The sequence below is a fragment of the Sorex araneus genome, chromosome 6, assembly GCF_027595985.1.
Source record: "Sorex araneus isolate mSorAra2 chromosome 6, mSorAra2.pri, whole genome shotgun sequence".
NCBI lineage: Eukaryota > Metazoa > Chordata > Mammalia > Eulipotyphla > Soricidae > Sorex > Sorex araneus.
In genome coordinates, this window is record NC_073307.1 from 141426666 (window position 1) to 141445633 (window position 18968).

At 35.5% G+C, this 18968-nt stretch overlaps 1 protein-coding gene across 9 annotated transcripts in view; it reads right to left on the minus strand.

Annotated features, from left to right (window-relative positions):
* Nucleotides 1-14712: 14712 nt before the first annotated feature.
* Nucleotides 14713-18968, minus strand: part of LRRC4C (leucine rich repeat containing 4C) — a 1396500-nt gene continuing 1392244 nt past the window's right edge. For all 9 annotated transcript variants that reach the window (XM_055143221.1, XM_055143222.1, XM_055143218.1 and 6 more), the window contains one exon: nucleotides 14713-17366. In XM_055143221.1, the coding sequence (XP_054999196.1) occupies nucleotides 15402-17324 (1923 nt within the window). In that variant the 5' untranslated portion in view covers nucleotides 17325-17366 and the 3' untranslated portion in view covers nucleotides 14713-15401. The remainder of the gene's footprint in view (nucleotides 17367-18968) is intronic.

Genomic DNA, 18968 nt, shown 5'->3' on the forward strand with positions numbered 1-18968 from the left:
TGAGTAGTTGTAGTTAAAATGGCTGCAATGATCTGGTGATATTCTGTCCCTTTTAATTAGGTTAGTGTATATATTCCAAAATTTTGATGGCAAGATACAATAACAAATGGGTAAATCTAATAGGGTTTGGTAATCCTAGAAAATCTAACAAATGCAGATTTTGTGTCAAATGCTTAAATGAGTTTTGTAAAGTATTTTTATTTTTATTTGTTTGTAATGTTGCGCATGTTTCCTGCTACGAATCAGCTAAACAAAATCTCCAGGCAAAAATTAAATTTAAGAATAACAAAAATAGTTCATTTTTCAAACTTGTGTGTGGTCATATTTTTAGGACCAAAATAATGAAAAAATGAAGCTTAAATATAAAAGTTCAATAAGCATCGCTGACTGACTGGCTGCAAATAGAATTTGGGTGCTTAATACATTTTAATCCACCAATTAACATTTGTAAATCAAAGATCAACTTCAAGCAAAGAATCTGCCCATATTCTAAACTACATTTTCCAGTTTGTGGCATGCTAGGAAAACACAAAATTAAATGAACTGATAATGGACTTTCATGGACTGATATCCAAGCAAAGAACCCATAAAGTAGCTAAGAAAAGTCCAAGGCACTTAGATTGGGTACACAATTTGAGAGACTGTCATTTTTTTTAAAGACCTTTGTCTGTTTTTAAAATCTGTCTGTGTTTGTTTCCTCTGACCTCTCTCTTCCACTCTCCTCTTTCTTTCTCTCTCTCTCTGATTCTCTCTGTCTGTCTCAGTCTCTGTCTGTCTCTCCTCTGTCACTCTGTCTCTGCCTCTGTCTGTCTGTCTCTCTCAGTCTCTCTTTTTTCTGTATCTCTCTGTATGTCTCTCTCTCTCTCTCTTTCTCTCTCTCTCTCTCTGTATCTCTCTTCCTCTCGCTGTTTTTGAGCCACACCCAGTGATGCTTAGGGTTTTCTCCTGGCTGTGAGCTCAGGGATCACTCCTGGTTTGCTCAGGAGTCCATATTTGTGCAGGGGTTTGCGCCATGGTCAGCTGAGCGCAAGGTAAATGCCCTACTTGCTGTACTAACTCGTTGTCCCCTTCTCCTTTATTTTTGGTTTTTAGTTTTAATTGTCACTAGGTTCAGGAAAGGTTACAGACTCAGATACTTCATTAATTTGCTGTTGTTGTTGTTGTTGTTTAATGCCTAACATAAAAATATTGTATTCTGATTCTCACACTTACCCCCAAAAATTTAATAACCGTGTGCTCAGAAAAATATTTTTCAGGTATCCTTTTCAGAAAAAAAATGTTTGCAGTACCGAAGAAAGTGGGGTTCATGTAGAGATGGAAGCTTGTCTGTGCATAGGGATCAGGCTGCTCCCAGAGGCTCTTCAGGAGACAAGTGTGTCTGGATTGAACCAGGGCTAGCAACATGAAAGCCATGAGTCCTAACCTCTTACTATTATAATGTTGCTCCTCAGTTTCTTTTTTCTTTTTCTTTTTCTTTTTTTGCTTTTTGGGTCACACCCAGCGATGCTCAGGGTGTGACCCCTGGCTTTGCACTCAGGAATTACTCCTGGCAGTGCTTGGGGGACCATTATGGGATGCCAGGGATCAAACCCGGGTCGGCCGCATGCAAGGCAAACGCCCTACCCGGCTGTGCTATCGCTCTGGCCCTCAGTTTCTTTTTTAAATGTTTGTATACTGCCACTTATAACATAAATGGATTATTGTGTGATAAAATACAAATATAAAATTAGCATAGATTTATAATATATCCATTATATATTAAATATATTCAATGCAAAATCACTATTGCTATAAATTGTTGTATTTTACCATAGCAGCTTGAGCAGACACTTAGGAAATAATCACTTTTAGGGAAATAAATTAGAAATCATTGTCATTGGCTTACTGGCTAAATTAATACTTATTTTGAAAAACCTACGAAAATCTTTGTGGAGCTGTAAGACTGTTGAATTGATAATACCCATGATACACCTAAACATGAAATAAGAGGCCCTTGAGATGGAAGAGATATATAACACCATTTCTTTTTATGTCCTGGAGTTCACAGCAAGATGTTACCTGTAATCTAGTCTCTAAAGGCTTTCATTCATTCTGCATTAAAGCTTCTATTACTATCCTTGAAATTCTCTTTTATATTCAACTCACAAGTTTAAAAGCTTGCATTCCTTTTATTCATCATAGTTCCATTGGAGAACTGCATTGGAGAACTGTAACTGCATCCTTTTTTTTTTCTGTGCTATTATGGCATTAATTAATATTATTTAAATATAATCTATTTTTGTTCCCATAATGTACCCAATAGTATTTTGAATTTAGTGTTTCATTGTTCATCCACTAAATGCAAATTTTACTACTTCATTGTATAGCAGAAGATGAAAGAACCTATGAAAATGGATTAATTAGTGATTCAGAAAACTTATCAAAAGTATTTGTGTCTTATTCTTTCAAACTATTATAAATTCTAAGCCAGTCTAAATTTAGAGATCATGAGCCCAGGATCTCTTAGGAAATTTTCTTTATCTTCTACTATTAGTGAACCACACAAATAGATTTAAAAGTACAAGATTGATCAGAAAAAAAGTCTAAAGTATTTTTCTCTCCTTCCTTAAATTTAGTTCCATCAGGATTTATAATTCCACTGATATCCTATTTCATTCTCAGAAACCAATGATTCTAATATGCACATATCTTGTAGTAGCTAATTGTTTGGCTATAAAATTAAAATTAGTTGCTTAGACTGGTAAACTCCTTTGTCCCTTGTCATCATCTGCTAGTTAATGTCACTACTTTCACTTTAAAAATTACTTCAAAATAATCTCCTTGCCTCTACTTCTGACCTGATAATATTTTTCTTCCTTCTGTAAGAAAAATTTTTCTTCACACTCTACATTATATCCCAGCAAAACACACACGTGCACATGCGCTTGCACACACAAACACACACACACACACGTGCACACCCCTTTCTGAAATTGTTCTTATTGAAACTTTCAGTAGATTCTAAACATCAAATTCAGTAAATATTTTTAAATTCTTGTCTGAAATTCTTGCCTGAAATGGAACCTGGACTTTGAACAGAAAGTATGTGCTTCAGCCACCTCTCTGACCTTCTTAATTTTTTTGCTTTATTTCTTTCCTTTTTTGCTTTTGTCATCTGCTTTGTTAAGGCTCAGGAAGGTAATCCACACTAATTTTTGTTTCAAAAGCTTACTGCCATATCTAACTTTATCTCTACTCTTTTTACCTTATATGAAAATAACAGTTCATTTTCCTTGCCTTCCTTTACACATTACTTTAAAAGTCTTTCCGATAAAAGCATTCTCCCTTGTTTTAGATCCTCAATTATCTGATCTTGCAATTCTACTTTATAAAAGTTACCATCCCTAAAATTCAATACTTATCTGTACATTTATCTCCCCTTTATCTGTCTGGAATTCAACCTCTAATTTATAATACCAGGGTTGAACATGAGTCTCACATATTGCAAAAACTCAATGAATATTTCTACAGTTAATTTGAATAAATTGTATGTTTTTCTCCGGGCTGGATTGATAACTCAGCGGGTGGGGCATTCGCCTTGCATGTGGCCGACCCAGGTTCGATTCCCCTGCCCCTCTCAGAGAGCCCAGCAAACTACTGAGCGAATCTCGCTTGCACGGCAGAGCCTGGCAAGCTACCCGTGGCGTATTCGATATGCAAAAACAGTAACAAGTCTCACTAGGAGACATTACTGGTGCCCGCTCGAGCAAATCAATGAGCAATGGGATGGCAGTGACAGTGACAATTTTTCTCCAAACCTTTGTAGAGAATTAATCTCTTGAGATCCTAAATTTTATTCACTGAACTTGTAAAATGATTGGTCCCATACACTCTTGCAGTTTCTATTTTAAATTTTAAGTTGATTATGGAAAAATTAATGTTATTAAGCTTAGAAAAGCTTCCTATTTAATAACTATACCTAAACTTTCCATAGGTACTCAAATTCCAGACACATTTTTGTTGCTTTGTTTTGGGGCCACATCTGGCAGTGCTCAGGGCTTACTCAAATCTCTGAGTGCAGGAATGAATCTTGCTGTGCTCAGGAGACCATGTGAGATGCTGGAGGTCAAACCCAGGTCAACCATGTGCAAGAAAAGTGTTCTACCTGCTATACTATTGCTCTGGATCCTCAGATCTGAAAACTTAACAGAGACATAACCTTAATGCCCTAGTCCACACCCCAAAGTAGGTATTCCATTTCAGTTACTACCTATAAACACTATCTTCTAACCCCTATTCACCTTACAAGTTCCATTGCTAGCAAGTATAAGAATCGAAATTTCTCTCCTTTCTCCATGATCCACCTACTTATTGTATCCAAATGATTGTGCATTATTTTAATTTCTTAAAAACCACATTCTTCAATATATGCTGACTGTAATGTATAACAAATCATATTTCAAGTATTATAGTGTATTACCCATATTTGTTTTCAGGTTGTCGTGAGAGTACCGCAAGTAGGCACTTGCCTGGCGCTCAGCTGACTCTAGTCCAGTCCAAAGCAACACATATGGTCGGTCGTCTCTAAGCATTTCCACAAGTGATCATGAACACAAATCCAGGAGCGAGTTCTGAGCACAGCCAAGTATGGCCCAAAGACAATTTTTTCCTCTATGCCCTTTTCTTATCAACTTTTAAATGCTCTTATCTTGCTTGGCAAGTGATCACTGGAAGTTTAAATCTTAGAATGCCACTCAACATATTATCACTTTAAAATGCCAACATTAAATTTATAAATTACATATCATTTAGGTGAAGCTGTTACATAATCTTAAATCACCTAAATTTTGCCTTTATTAATCCCCACTTTACCAGTTTTTATTTATCTGAAAGATATTAAACCCTGAGTCAATGATTGGCTTATTAGTTCTCATACCAGCAGCCATTGAAGTTTTAAAGAGTTAACCCAGAATAAATTCAGTTTGTATCCCCAGAATATATAACTTGTAATATCAAATTGTTATAGAGAGAGTACATGTTTTGTCCTAGCAACCTCAACACATCAAATCATAGGAAATTTTATCATAATATATTGTGTATTTCTTCACTCCTATATAGTGGACTGAGAACACATATGTATCTCTTTGGAACATATTGCTTACTCCTAGTCATTATCTAAGAAGCACCCAATTCACTGTTTCATATTAAAAGAAAACATTTTCCTATCTTGTTTGTTGCCCTTCTCTCTGCTTACATAATATGCATTCCCTCTTCTAGTTAATGTATCATATTCTGTTTGAAAGACTTGAATCCATTACTCTTGAAGGCACCTATATTATGCCTTTATTTGTATATTCCTAACAACTTTATACATTGTTAACAGAACAAGCACTCGATGAATGTTTCATGAATAAATATATTTAGGAAAGAAAAGAGAGTCAATTGGGTCAGATATTTAAAATAAACCACTCATTCAATATATAAAGGTCAACCATATAAAATGAACCACTCATTCCATATATAAAGGTCAACCATAGTATCACATTCTATTCTGTTACTTGGGCCTATTTATGTAAAGAGACAGATTTACATTATACTTCAATACTGACCCATATTTATCAACTGATTCTTTCTTACCTCCAATTAGATTTTTTTTTTTTGGTTTTTGGGTCACACCCGGTGATGCACAGGGGTTACTCCTGGCTCTTCACTCAGGAATTACCCCTGGCGGTGCTCAGGGGACCATATGGGATGCTGGGATTAGAACCCAGGTTGGCTGCGTGCAAGGCAAACACCCTACCCGCTGTGCTATTGCTTCAGCCCTCCAATTAGATTTTTTTATTGCTTCATTTTTAGCTGAATTAATGAATATCAAAGATTTTTTTCTAAATGTGAAAGATAGCAAACAAAATTTAAGCAAAATCTTAAATATAAGACTTGTTTGGAATAATCAGTTTTGTTTGAATCTTTAGTTTCAAAAAGTTAAGTTGTTGCATTTTTCTCTCTTTCAGTTATTTGTTAATACCAAAATAGTGTTGCTGAATTTTCACCTCTTAAAAAGTTTAGACTGCTGTAAATACTGTGTTCTAGAGACATAGATAAACTATATAAGGTAAGGTGTTTTCCTTGCAAACCAGAGCTCCATACAGGGTACCAAAAATGGTCCCCTGACTACCACCAGGAGTGATCCCTGAGCATAAAGCCACGAGTAAGCACTGACCACAAAGAAAAAAGCTTTAAGCTCTAAGCAATGCCATGTCTGAGGACCACCCCCCCACCAAACTATAGTGTGTTTTATTCTAAGATATATAAAATGAGCTATTTTATTAACATCTTGAAAATAATTTACATAATGATAAACACATGGAGTTAGTTGGCAAAACTTAATTGATAAAACTGAAAATGAACTAGCATATAATCCTTTAGTTACTGAGTTCTTTTTTTTTTTTTTAACTTTTTGGTTCACACCTGGAGATGCACAGGGGTTACTCCTGGTTTTACACTCAGGAATTGCACCAGGTGGTGCTCGGGGGACCATATAGGATGCTGGGAATTGAATCCAGGTCTGCTGCGTGCAAGGCAAATGCCCTACCCACTGTACTATTGCTCCAGCCCCTAGTTATTGAGTTCTTAAAAATATATATCCAACAAAAGATATTGGTTAGAATGTAAAAGTAAATAATAATGCAAGCTTAAAATAAATATCTAAAAGATTACATAGAAATAATATTGAGGGACTAGAGTGATAGCACAGCAGATAGGGTGTTTGCTTTGCACACGGCCTACCTGGGTTTGATTCCCAGCATCCCATATGGTCCCCTGAGCACCACCAGGAATAATTCCTGACTGCAAAGCCAGAAGTAACCCCTGAGCATCGCCAGGTGTGACCCAAAAGAAAAAAAAGGAAATAATATTGATTCCTTTAGTTTAATTTAGATTTCTAGCCAATCCATATTATATATTGAAGTACCTCTGAAAAGTTCAATGTAATTAAAATTTTAGGCACTAGCATATTAGCCAATTCAGTGCTGCCAAGCACTTGGCTTAGCAGTTTCATTAGTAAATTTGAAGAACAAATTAAAATGCCACCAATTATAACTATGTATCTCCAAGGAGATGTCTATTTTCTAGGAGAAAATTTTCTAGTAGAATAGAAAAGATGATGCATTCTGTGGAGAGTGTTAATACTTTTCTCAATAATAAATGGCTTTGCTAAATTAAGACTTGCATACCATCTGAGCACTCCATTTCTCTTCTTGCACCCTGCTGTTTTCCCTTAACTTTTGGAGCAGTGGAGAAAGTCTCCATTCAATTTCTTCCTCTTACGAAGGAGATAGGCATATTGAATTTATGAAACTTTGAAAAGGCCTGGGCACAATGATCCCAAGCATCCTGCAAATGGTTGCATCTCTGTAACCATTGAGAGCATGTGCTTTTTTGCACTTCGATTACACTTTATGAGGTGCCTTCAAAAGGCTATTTAAGGAATTTGATATCATAAGCATTTGTTCTTATCACCTTGCCCAACCTAGAGAAGGCTTTCTTAGAGTCAGGGTCATCTAGCATTGTCTTCAGCAAGGAGATAAGCATAGTAATAAGAATCAGGTAACCAAAGTGAGAATGAACAGGAGATAATGTCGGCAGGAGGGTACCCAGTCTTCCTGATTTGCTCAGAAGCAGTTAGTTTTCTAGCGTAAAGAAATTTGGTTCTAAAAGCAGAAAGTGAGGGTGAATAGTGAATGGAATTAAGTAGAATCTTCAATTTATAGTCGCTATGTGAATGAACTTTTATTCTAACATATAAACGGCCTAACTGTATTTTATACTTTTGTTTAGGTGGAGGAGGAGGGTCAGGGAGCACACCCAAAAGCTCAGGGGTTACTCCTGGCTCTGCACTCAGGGATCAACCCTGGGGACCATGTGGGAAGCCAGTAATTCAACCTGGGTCTGCCACATATGAACTATCTCTCCAGCCCCACCACATATACTTTTACCACTTACTGTTTGCTTTTATTTCAGTGTCTTGTTTTCTTTCTTCCTTTCAGCCTGTGTTTATGGCTTTTGAATTTTATTAGGCCTACCTACAATGCATATTTAGGAAAATTTTATTTTATTAATTAATATGTATTCTCAAAGTACAGCAGGTAGGGTGTTTGCCTTGCATGCAGCCAACCCAGGTTTGATTCCCCTGCCTCTCTCGGAGAGCACAGCAAGCTACCAAGAATATCTTGCCTGCACGACAGAGCCTGGCATGCTACCTATGGTATATTTGGTATGCCAAAAACAGCAACAAGAAGTCTCACACTGGAGACATTACTGGTGCCCGCTTGAGCAAATCAATGAGCAACGGGATGACAGTGATACAGTGATAGTGATACAGTGATTCTCAAAATACACTTTTAAAATTTAACAAATAATAAAAGCACTTTATAAGCTATAAAATGCTATATAAAAGGTGAAAGCATTTCTGAAGTTATAGAATAGTTTTTATTTTTGAATTAACTTACGGATACCTAATGGTTTCTCACGACCTTTAATAACCTATTAAGCTAGTTCAATACTCCTTAGTATGAGTGCTAATTCTGAACACCACAATTATTTTAAAATGGCTATTATAAATCACTAATAATAATTTCTTATACTTTCAAATTTATACGAGTCTAATGATACTGGAAATAAATTGAAAGTGTACTGGCCACCAAGGTTATTTTAATCTTATTAGCATATATTTTATAATTATATTTTTTGGTAGAAAGTAAATTAGAAGGTGTTTTATAAAATTAGCTAATGAGACAGTCAATCATTCCATTATACTTCCTTTATAATATGATTATTATATATACGATTATATTGGACTGGAGCGATAGCACAGTGGGTAGGCCTTTTGTCTTGCACATGGGCGGCCCAGGTTCGATTCCTCCTTCCCTCTTGGAGAGCCCGGCAAGCTACCGAGAGTATTCCGCCTGCACAGTAGAGCCTGGCAAGCTCCCCATGGTGTTTTCGATATACCAAAAATAGTAACAATAGGTCTTAAAATTGAGACATTTACCAGTGCCCGCTTGAGCAAACTGATAACAATAGGAAAACAGTGCTACAGTGTTATAATTATATTATTGCAGCATTGCAAGAATTTAATACTACAAATGTCCTTATTTATGGTGATAGAGGCTATACTAATCATAATAAAATATAGGATCTTGTGGTGTAATTCAAGAGTAAAAATTGAAAAGCAGACCTCATAAATATTTAGAAATAATTTATTCAGCTATATGAATTGCCCTCCAAATCACAAGGGTTGAGCCCTGGATTGCAAAACTAAATGTTGTATAGCTGTGAAAAATTATTATTCTGATTTTTCAAAATTTTAATATTCTGGAAAAATTAAAAGAAGTTTGCAAATGAAAGATAGTTCTACTTATACTTCCACACTGGCCAATGATATGTATTGAAAAACTGAAATTTAACCAGGTATATAGAGGTGGACATTAATTTGTTAGAAGGAGCTTATTTGAAAGACTCAAAACATTTAAGGTGTTAATATGTAGCATCACTACATTTTTGTGGTCAAAATTGACTAAAGTTAATTCTTTAACACTGTTTATGTTGAAAAATAACTTTGTAAGTGTGAATCAGTCTGCTTGAGACCTGCTGGATATAAATTTTATTAGTTCTCTCATGTTTTAAAACTTAAGTTTTTAAAACATAGAATTTTTTTTTAATCTAAAAGTCTACTTCATCCTTAAGGTTTGGGACATTTTACAAATTGTATAAGGTTAATTTTTCTGATTTAATGAGTTCATTAATAAAAATATCTATAATTTCCTTAGTATTACAAATAAATTAATTTTAAGTAACAACATAAGAAAGCTCATATCATAAAATATAGCATAAATTATTTTTAGTATATTTTGTTGGATTGAGGCTTAATTTATTTTATTTCAAAAACTATATATTTTGCAAATCTAGCAACTGTGACTAAGGAGAAATTGTTGAATTTTACTTAAATTTTCCCTCTTTTAATATAAATTTAAAAGATGAGAGGTAAGGAGTTTCTTTGATTGCCTCAGAGGAGTCTTACTGACAAACATGTCAGTATAAATGATAAGCTAGGTTCTCATCAAGATATTCTGGGGTGGAGTTTAGTTAATGTTCTGTAAAGTCTCAGGGTCAGGTCTTATAAATCACAATGAATTCTATTTCCACCTCAGAGAACAGTCCTCTTCTTTCAGACAACAATGAATGTTCACTTCTTTCTGAAACATAACACATATATACTCACTACTTCCATAAGCCAGATAAAAGCAGTGCTGATTTCATTTGGGCAAGTTAAAATTTATCAGTTTTGCACAAAACATATAATAAAGTGCAACATTAATAATCTGGAAAATGAAATTAAATTAGTGGACCAAATATTGAACATTAAGACTTCATGGTTTGTATTTCACACAGGGGATATATAAGTATGCTCATTTACTGTGCATAATAGACTTTACAAAATGGAAGGACTTTTCCAATATCATGCACTTTCTCATTAAAATAGCTTCATTTATTGTCTGTCTTGCAGCAATTTCCTTTGCTCATTTTTTCCTCTTTCTCATGGGCATAAAGTTATAAAAAATGTTTCCCATGCTTCGTTGTCATCACTTATAAAAATAAATTTATAATTTTGTATAGAATTTCTACCTATTTTTTAATTTTAAGAATACTAAAATAGCAAAAGTTCTGTTGTCAGCATGTGAAGACATAAAATGACAAGACCTGGTTTGTGTAATAAAATGAACATATCAGCATTTTATATGTGGATCTTTGATTCATTCTAGGTGATTTCTTCTTTCTCTCATATAACCAGATATATTTTATTTTGTTACCTGATAGAGCATGGAAAGGCGATGGTGACATGGTTTATCTATATCTAATATAGAGCTTTTGGAAATATGCATTCCTTTGTATAGAATAGTTAAAAAATAGGAAGTATTTTTAAGTCAACCATTAGAAATCATTTTTGTCTGAATTAGTGGTCATATTCTATTCAAATAATGCATTCATAAGACTTATGCACAGATATTTTTGTAAGAGGTGCAACATATGCTGCAGAATTTTAAAAGACAAAATGGAATATTAGTAATATCATTATGTTCAATATCCTAAGTTTGTGTAAGCAAGAGTACCAAATTAACATACTATGTAAACATCACATTGCATTAAGTCACCACACTGTATTCATATATACTCGTCAAACTTGCCTATATATCTAATTATTATAAAGGTTATTACCCAGATGATCAGTGTAATTCAAAAATCAGTGCTGTTTGAATTATTTCACCTTGATCAGCATTATATAAAAATATTTATTTTAATCAGCAATGATTAAAATACTGAATTTTCATATAGTATTTTTTTCATTTTTCAGTCAAAGTTGCTCCATAGCTGTTCCCTGATGCCTGTATCACAACCTACATCAAATTTCTGCTCTCTTTCTCTATTTACTTCCATTTTTCTCAATGGAAAATTCCATTTGAAATGAATTTCATCTCATTTTTATTTCATTTTTAGAGAAAAATATTGCTATAGAACACATTCACTCTTATTTTCCCCATGTAAATAGCTTACCTATTTTCAAGATATTTTCTAGTAACTGTATATTTAATTACTTATAATATATTTTTAAACTGTGGTTAAAAGATCTAATGCTAATCATGAAAAAGCAACATCCCCCCATAGATACATACATATGGATACACACATACATATGTATGTAGCAAGCTTAAATAAAATCTTTGAAAAAGATGTTTATTTAATTCAGAACATCCATAATTTGAAAGAAAATATTTAAAACTGTATTAGACTCTGGGGCTGGAGCCATAGCACAGCCGGTAGGTGTTTTCCTTGCATGCAGCTGAGCCAGGTTTGATTCCCAGCATCCCATTTGGCCCCCTGAGCAGGGCGAGGAATAATTCCTGAGTGCAGAGCCAGGAGTAACCCCTGTGCATTGCTGGGTATGACCCAAAAAGAAAACAAAAACTATATCAGACTCTGTATTTAAGAGCTGGAACCACATCCTTTTCATTTTTGATAAAGCAAATATATTTGGGTACATTTGGAAGAATTTAGGAGATAAAAATGATAACCCAGGGTATAAGAGTAAGAATTCTGAACAGAAAGAAAACAAATTTTTTTGTAAAACATAATTGATATTTTCCTTAAACAAACTGCATATCTCTAGTAAGGAACTACATAAACTAAAATTTCTCTTAGGATACTTTTAGTGTAAATGTCCTATTTGAATGCATACAACTATTTACAAGTGCTGACATGTGATTGTCTTTTAATAGAATAGGATAAAAATAATTATATACATAGAGTTTTTTTTCTTGTGCAAGTATGTATCAGGTTTTTAAATTGGGAGTGTATTTGAACCACACCATGTGGTACCTGGGAACCATCCCTGCAAGGCTTAACCATAGCTAGGGCAAGTGCCTTAACCCCGATGTGAAAGTTCTGGCCCTGTATCTGGGTAATTAAACAGTCACATGGGACAATATTCTCAAGCAAATAAGTCCATAATATGTGTTCCTCTCTAACATATCAAGTGCAATGATTGTATGACAGACTCTCAAACCACAAGACATTTCAAATATCGTCAAATTATCGTCTGATAAATTCTAGAAAATAATTTTAGCATCATCTAAATAATGCATCAATAGCCATCCACCATACAATTACAAAACTTGTACAGGGGTCCTTTTGTCAAAAGAGTTTCTAAATTTATTGTAGAAGTTAAATTTAGCCAAGCAAATCTTAATTTTTTCTAATGTTTTTATTATGCCAGCTCCAACTTCCTATGGAAATGAACTGCGAGCATTAGTTTCTACTAGTATTAATAATAGTAGTATTTTTTTTAGTTAAAGCTAATTTTTCTCTCATTTATTAGAATTTGTCTGATTGTTCAGTCACACTTCATAGTCAACAGGAATTGTCCATAGGATCTCATTCCATAAAGAGTCAGGTGCTCAAAATGAATAAAGAAACAAACAAAAACCAAAATAAAACCACAGGTGAACAGAAAACAGGTAAAGGCAGCATTCTTTTCCTCTATCATGATTTTACCACTTTTCTTTTTACTAATACTCACTCAACAGTATAGAGATATTTCTTGTGTTTTGTTTTTTGTGGAATCTGTAACTTAGGAGAACCTTGAGTACACTTGATAATAAAGAAGTTGGGAGATAATAGTCAAGATGTATATTTCCCTTTTGTCAGAGCTTCTCCGCAAATGAAAGCAATTGTGAATCATGTTGCTGACAAAAGGAAATAGGAAATGAGAAGGAAAGGGATACTAGAGAATTTCTGATTGGAAAATAGAAGCAAGACCCATAGAGTGTCATTCAGTTGCTGTCCATTCTTCACACTGCTCTTGGCTACTTTACTAGCTATGATTAGTTTTTCACACCTGGAGATCACAAAACACGGTAGGATCCAACCTACAGTTTTAAATAGAAGTATCAAAGATGATCATCATTTAAGATGTAACATATCCTCTATGTTCTCCCTGTCTCACTAATAGATGGAAGCTTGTAAGAGCCAATAGTAAGAGGCATATTTTTCACTTTGGTTCATCTGGATAAGTATGCATTATATATATACATATATATATAAAATACATATACATATATATACACTATATTGTAATAACAGGAAAGTGCTGAGATGCAAACAATGACCAAGTTCTTTTCTGTGGTTGTTTGTTGTCAGGGGCACACCTGATTTTTATCAGGCTTTTCTCCTTGTGGTGCAGCAAGAAATCACTCTTGACAGACTCAGGGTACCGTATGGTTGTCAGGGATTGAACCCACATAAGCCACATGCAAGGCAAGTGCCAAATCCTATCTCTCTGGCCCTCAGGATTTTTATTTTTTGCTTTGTTTGTTTTTTCACTTAGAAGCCAGGGCATTTTTTCAGAACTAAAATTTTACACTGTTCCATAAATAAACATTCCCATCTCCCGTCTTACCATCATTTCTCACAGGAAATCCATACCCGATTTTTTTTTTCAGCTCTACACAGTACATTTGAAAGAAACTTTCAGGACAAGAGGGAATGATTGACCAAAGAGGTTCTGTAGAGTTTAACCTGGTATTTCAGAGTCCCATTTGTAGTCATTACCTGAGAGTAAAATTAAAATTGTCCTCCAAAAATAAACTAATTATTGTTTCAATCATGTTGCATGTAGATAATATGTGTTTCAAGAGCAGGGACCATTCTTGTCAAGTTATGTACCCCAAATGCTAAAACAAGCATTAAATACACATAGTAGGTAGCTAATAATTCCTATAAAATAGAACTGAATTTGTTGGTGTACACATGGAAGTTTTTTTCCCCCACTTGGTTAATTTATGATACCTTTTAATTCTATGGTTGCACTTTATCTAACCATTCATAGAATTTATTTGAGACAGTTAATGAATTATATTAAAACTCTCTTCCAAATGAAATTTACAGAATCACTCATTTCAAAACTGAGTATTTTACAGAGGATAGTCCTAAGTAGAGGGAAACATGCCATAGCATCTTTGACTATAGATCCCAAAAGTAAATCAGCTAATAAAACAGGACTCCATAGAGCTGGATGCTATGACTGAATGATTGCATATACGTTCTTTCTTAGAGAGTAGAAATTTAGCTAATTCCAAGGTTCTGACATTTGAGCCAAACTACAAATGAGTTGTGTCCAGGTACAGAAAAACCAACAATATTTTATTTATAATCTTATTTTTAGTTTTTTTAAACTACAAATTCTGGTTCTAGAGTTGTTTAAAAGATCAGGGGTTTTTGTAGATGCTCATATGTAAATTAATCTGTTATTTGCTTACTTTTTACCCCTTTCCATAGAATGGTTCCCCTCATAAATACAGAACAGGTCATTACATGAAAAATATAAGATCTTGCATTTTCCTCCTTCTCTCTAAAAATCTATTTCTAATATTGCATTCCCCATTGGACTACTTCATAAGGGCATGGAGGAAGAAAAGCAAAAAAAGGGAAAAAAATAGAGAAAGGAAGACAAAAGAGACCGATCTCACCACGAATTCACCATAAAAATCTCAAAGTGTAACAGAATTCTTACAAAATTTCCTATGCCAGTTCTTTAAGGAATTGAGATCTCCTATGAAAAATATGGCAATTGGGAAAGGCAGGGACGAAATGTGGGAAAATAGTAAGTAAGTGCAGCAAAAACAGGTTCTGAGGAATACACATTAATTTGTCTGCTTTAGATCACAATAGAATTTTTAATAAATAAATTTCTTTTCTTTTTTGTTTTTTTGTAAAGACACTTTTTTGAAACAGTAGATTTAGCCCAGTCATCCGTGTCATTTTTAATAAACTGTCTTTTTTTGATTATTTTCTGTAATTCTGTAAATGTTTTAAATTTGAGTCTCTTGTACATTGTCTTTCGAGTTCATTCGAATCAATAACGGTTCATGCACTGAACTGTGTATTGAATTTATTGTGTTAACTGTTGTTGTGTGATTGAAGGGAGATTTGTAAGAGTTATAGTGATTTAGGTGCTCATGTTCAATAGCAGGCATGGGCAGGTGACTTTCCATGGGTGCGTCTCCTGTAATCTCATCATCCACATTAATGATCTCAACAGTCCTTGTTGGCGCATGGTGGTTTTGTCGATGGTGCTGCTTCCTCATCTTGTAGAAAATGACCAGCATCACAGCTGCCATGAGTGTGATGGCCACGAAACAGCCAATGATGATTTTGGTCGTCTTCATGACCTCATCAATTCCCGGGATCCCACTGTTTATATCAGTCACCGGGGTGGTGAATGTTTTTTCTGTTGACCTTGTGCTCTGTGGCATGAGAGAGGTGGTCACATTGGTGGTCTCCCAGTCGATCACTGGTGTGGGACCCACATTATTATCTGTGGTCCGTGCCTCATCCTGAGAAGGTTCCATAGTCTCTACTGTCACTGTTGAAAAGTAAGAGAAGGGAGTAGTGGTCGCTGCAGTAACATTCAGGGTGGCAGAAGCAGTGGTATTTCCAACAGAATTACTCACCATACATGTGTACATGCCTGTATCTTGCACAGTTACATTCGTGAAATTTAATGTGCCATCGCTGAGCACAGCTATCCGCACTTTGTACGCCCCATGTGTCATGACTGTCCCATTTGGAGTAATCCAGGATACAGAGGTCAGGGACGTGGAAGCCCGGCATTTCAGCTCAGCGGCCATACCTTCAGTGACATTGAGGTCAGCGGGGGGCTCCACAATCACAGGAGCATAGCATGTGAAATAATTCTGGTCCAGCTCCCCAATGTACCTCCCTTTCAGGTTGGGAGGTGTGTTACACCGGGCACAACAAGCCGTATTAGAGGGTGCCATGTCTTTTATCCACCAACTGAGCCACAGGATGTCACAGTTACAGTTCCACGGGTTGTGATGTAGGTGTATCCGCTCTAGGTGGTGCAGGGGCGTGAAGAGGTCATGAGGCAGTAATGTTAGATTGTTGTGTGCCAGGTTTATCTCCACGAGTGACTGAAGGTTATCGAAGGCATTCCGCTCAATCACTTGAATCTGGGACTGTATCATCCACAGTTTTTGAAGGTGCATCAGTCCCTGGAAAGAACCAGGTCTGATTGCAGATAAGTGATTCCCAGAAAGATCCAGCTCATCCAGCTTTATGAGTGGTGTGAGGTTAGGGATTTCCCGGAGATTGCACATGGCAAGGTTCAAATACCTCAAGTTGGACAGACCTTCAAAGGCACCTTCTGAGATGTATGAAAGCCTTTTCAACTCCCCTAAGTCTAGTCGGCGCAAAGAAGGGATTCTGTTAAAAGCATAAGAAGGGATGCTTTCAATAGGGTTGTTTCGCAACCAGAGCTCCTTCAGTTTAGACAAATATACAAAAGCTCCATTTGGGATGGTAGTAAGACGATTGTCAAAGAGTTCTAGAGTGTTGAGGTTTGCCAGACCATTGAAGGCTCCGATTTCAATGGTCCGGATATGATTCCGACTCAGCTGTAAGATTTCCAGGTGTCTCAAGTGCTTGAAGCTGTTCACTTTGATGATCTGGATTTGGTTCTCATGGAGGTTCAGCAGCCGCGTATTGGTGGAGATGCCATCTGGAACCTCACGCAGGTTTTTGCGGACACAGATCACCTTGCTGAACTGGTTGCTGCAGGAGCAGACTGAAGGGCAAGTTTGAGCCCGCACCAGACCAGCCACCACGAGAAGTTGAAGAGCCAGCAGCACCACAAGCAGGGGGTCAAATAGGGCCCTGTTAAACCTAGGACCTATCATTATCTGCTGTGGATGTAAGGTCATCTTGTTCAACATTCATAATTTATCTGGTGTTGGTCCTTCTGGAGTTCAAATAGTCTGCAAAATAGAAAGAGAAAAGAAGCTGTTAGGTTCCTTCCAAATGTCAGTGGGATGGTGTGTTAGCTAAATTGATGAGAAAATAAACCATTTCCCTAGACTGAGAAAACAAGAACAGTAATGTCCATTACTCAGCAATGTAGCTCATATTCATAAAGATATATTTCTGTTTTTCAAATTAACAGCCCTCAACTCCATTCTCCATATTCTGTACAACCAGAGAGAAAGCAAAGAATTAAATCAGGCTGCCCTAATGCAGTGAAGTGGTAACTGAATGCATGAGCACATATGAGAGGTGCCATACCATTAGATTCAAGATGGAAAGGTTTCGAATAATAGGGTTTATAGGGTTTATAGCAACAGCTGAAAGATCCTCTGCAAAATTAGTAATAGATGACATTTTATGAAGGGCTATTACCAGCAGGTCTTGTGTTCTTTAAAGCTCACAAATAATCCTACAGGAATAACTCCATAGATTTCCCTAGCCTGTAAAAATATGGAGCACATTGCAAAAAATATTTTCAAATCAGTAGCATTGAGTAATGATTTAAAAATCAGTAAGGAAAACATGGTACCTTCTGAGCAAAGAACACTTTGCAATTGCAGGATTGCAAGTCTTGAAACTGGCCATGATCCTTTTAAATATTTTATGGCAAGTTTCAAAATAGGGAGTATTATTGTCTCTGTTTTCAAGATGAGAAAATGTAATATAGGAAAGGTAACATGCATGAAAGCACACTGCTTGCAATAGCAGCCTGTTATCAGATATTTATCTGATTGGTTCTTGAACATAAGATATCAGTACTCCATGAGAAAGGTTTTTCCCTTTTCATGATAAAAGTGAGAATGAGGGCAAAGCCAAAATATTTTCACAATGAAATTTTTTTAAATGCCCTTCCTTTGGTGTGATCTCATCTGTAAACAATGACATTTAACTTATAGTACCTTTGAAGACATACTGAAAGAGAGACAGGCACAAAAGTACATAAACTTCTAGAGAGTCTCCTATACTAAAACTAATCATCAAATAGCCAGTTTTTATGCAGAGACAAACAGAAAAAAAATAAATCATTTTCTATGGGACATAATTTTATTTACAAAAAACAGATTTGATTAACAGAATCCTTATATGCCATATGTTCTTACTCATGCATTTCAAATATACTTATAGGAAAAGAAACAGAATCATTCATTTCATACATCACTTTCAGCACAAGCAGGAATTCCAATGGAGCTAATGTGTTCTCCTCAACCTCCTCAACATCAATCGGGAAATTTATGTGATAAGTTGTTCCAAATTTTTCATATCAGCAAAAAGAAGAAAAAAGAAGGAAAGAAAGAAGAAAGAGAGAGAATGAAAGAAGGAAAAAAAGGAAGGAAGGAAGAAAGAAAGAAAGAAAGAAAGAAAGAAAGAAAGAAAGAAAGAAAGAAAGAAAGAAAGAGAGAGAAAGGAAGGAAGGAAGGAAGGAAGGAAGGAAGGAAGGAAGGAAGGAAGGAAGGAAGGAAGGAAGGAAGGAAGGAAGGAAGGAAGAAAGGAAGGAAGAAGAGAGGGGGAGAAAGAAAGAAAGAAAGAAAGAAAGAAAGAGAGAGAGAGAGAGAGAG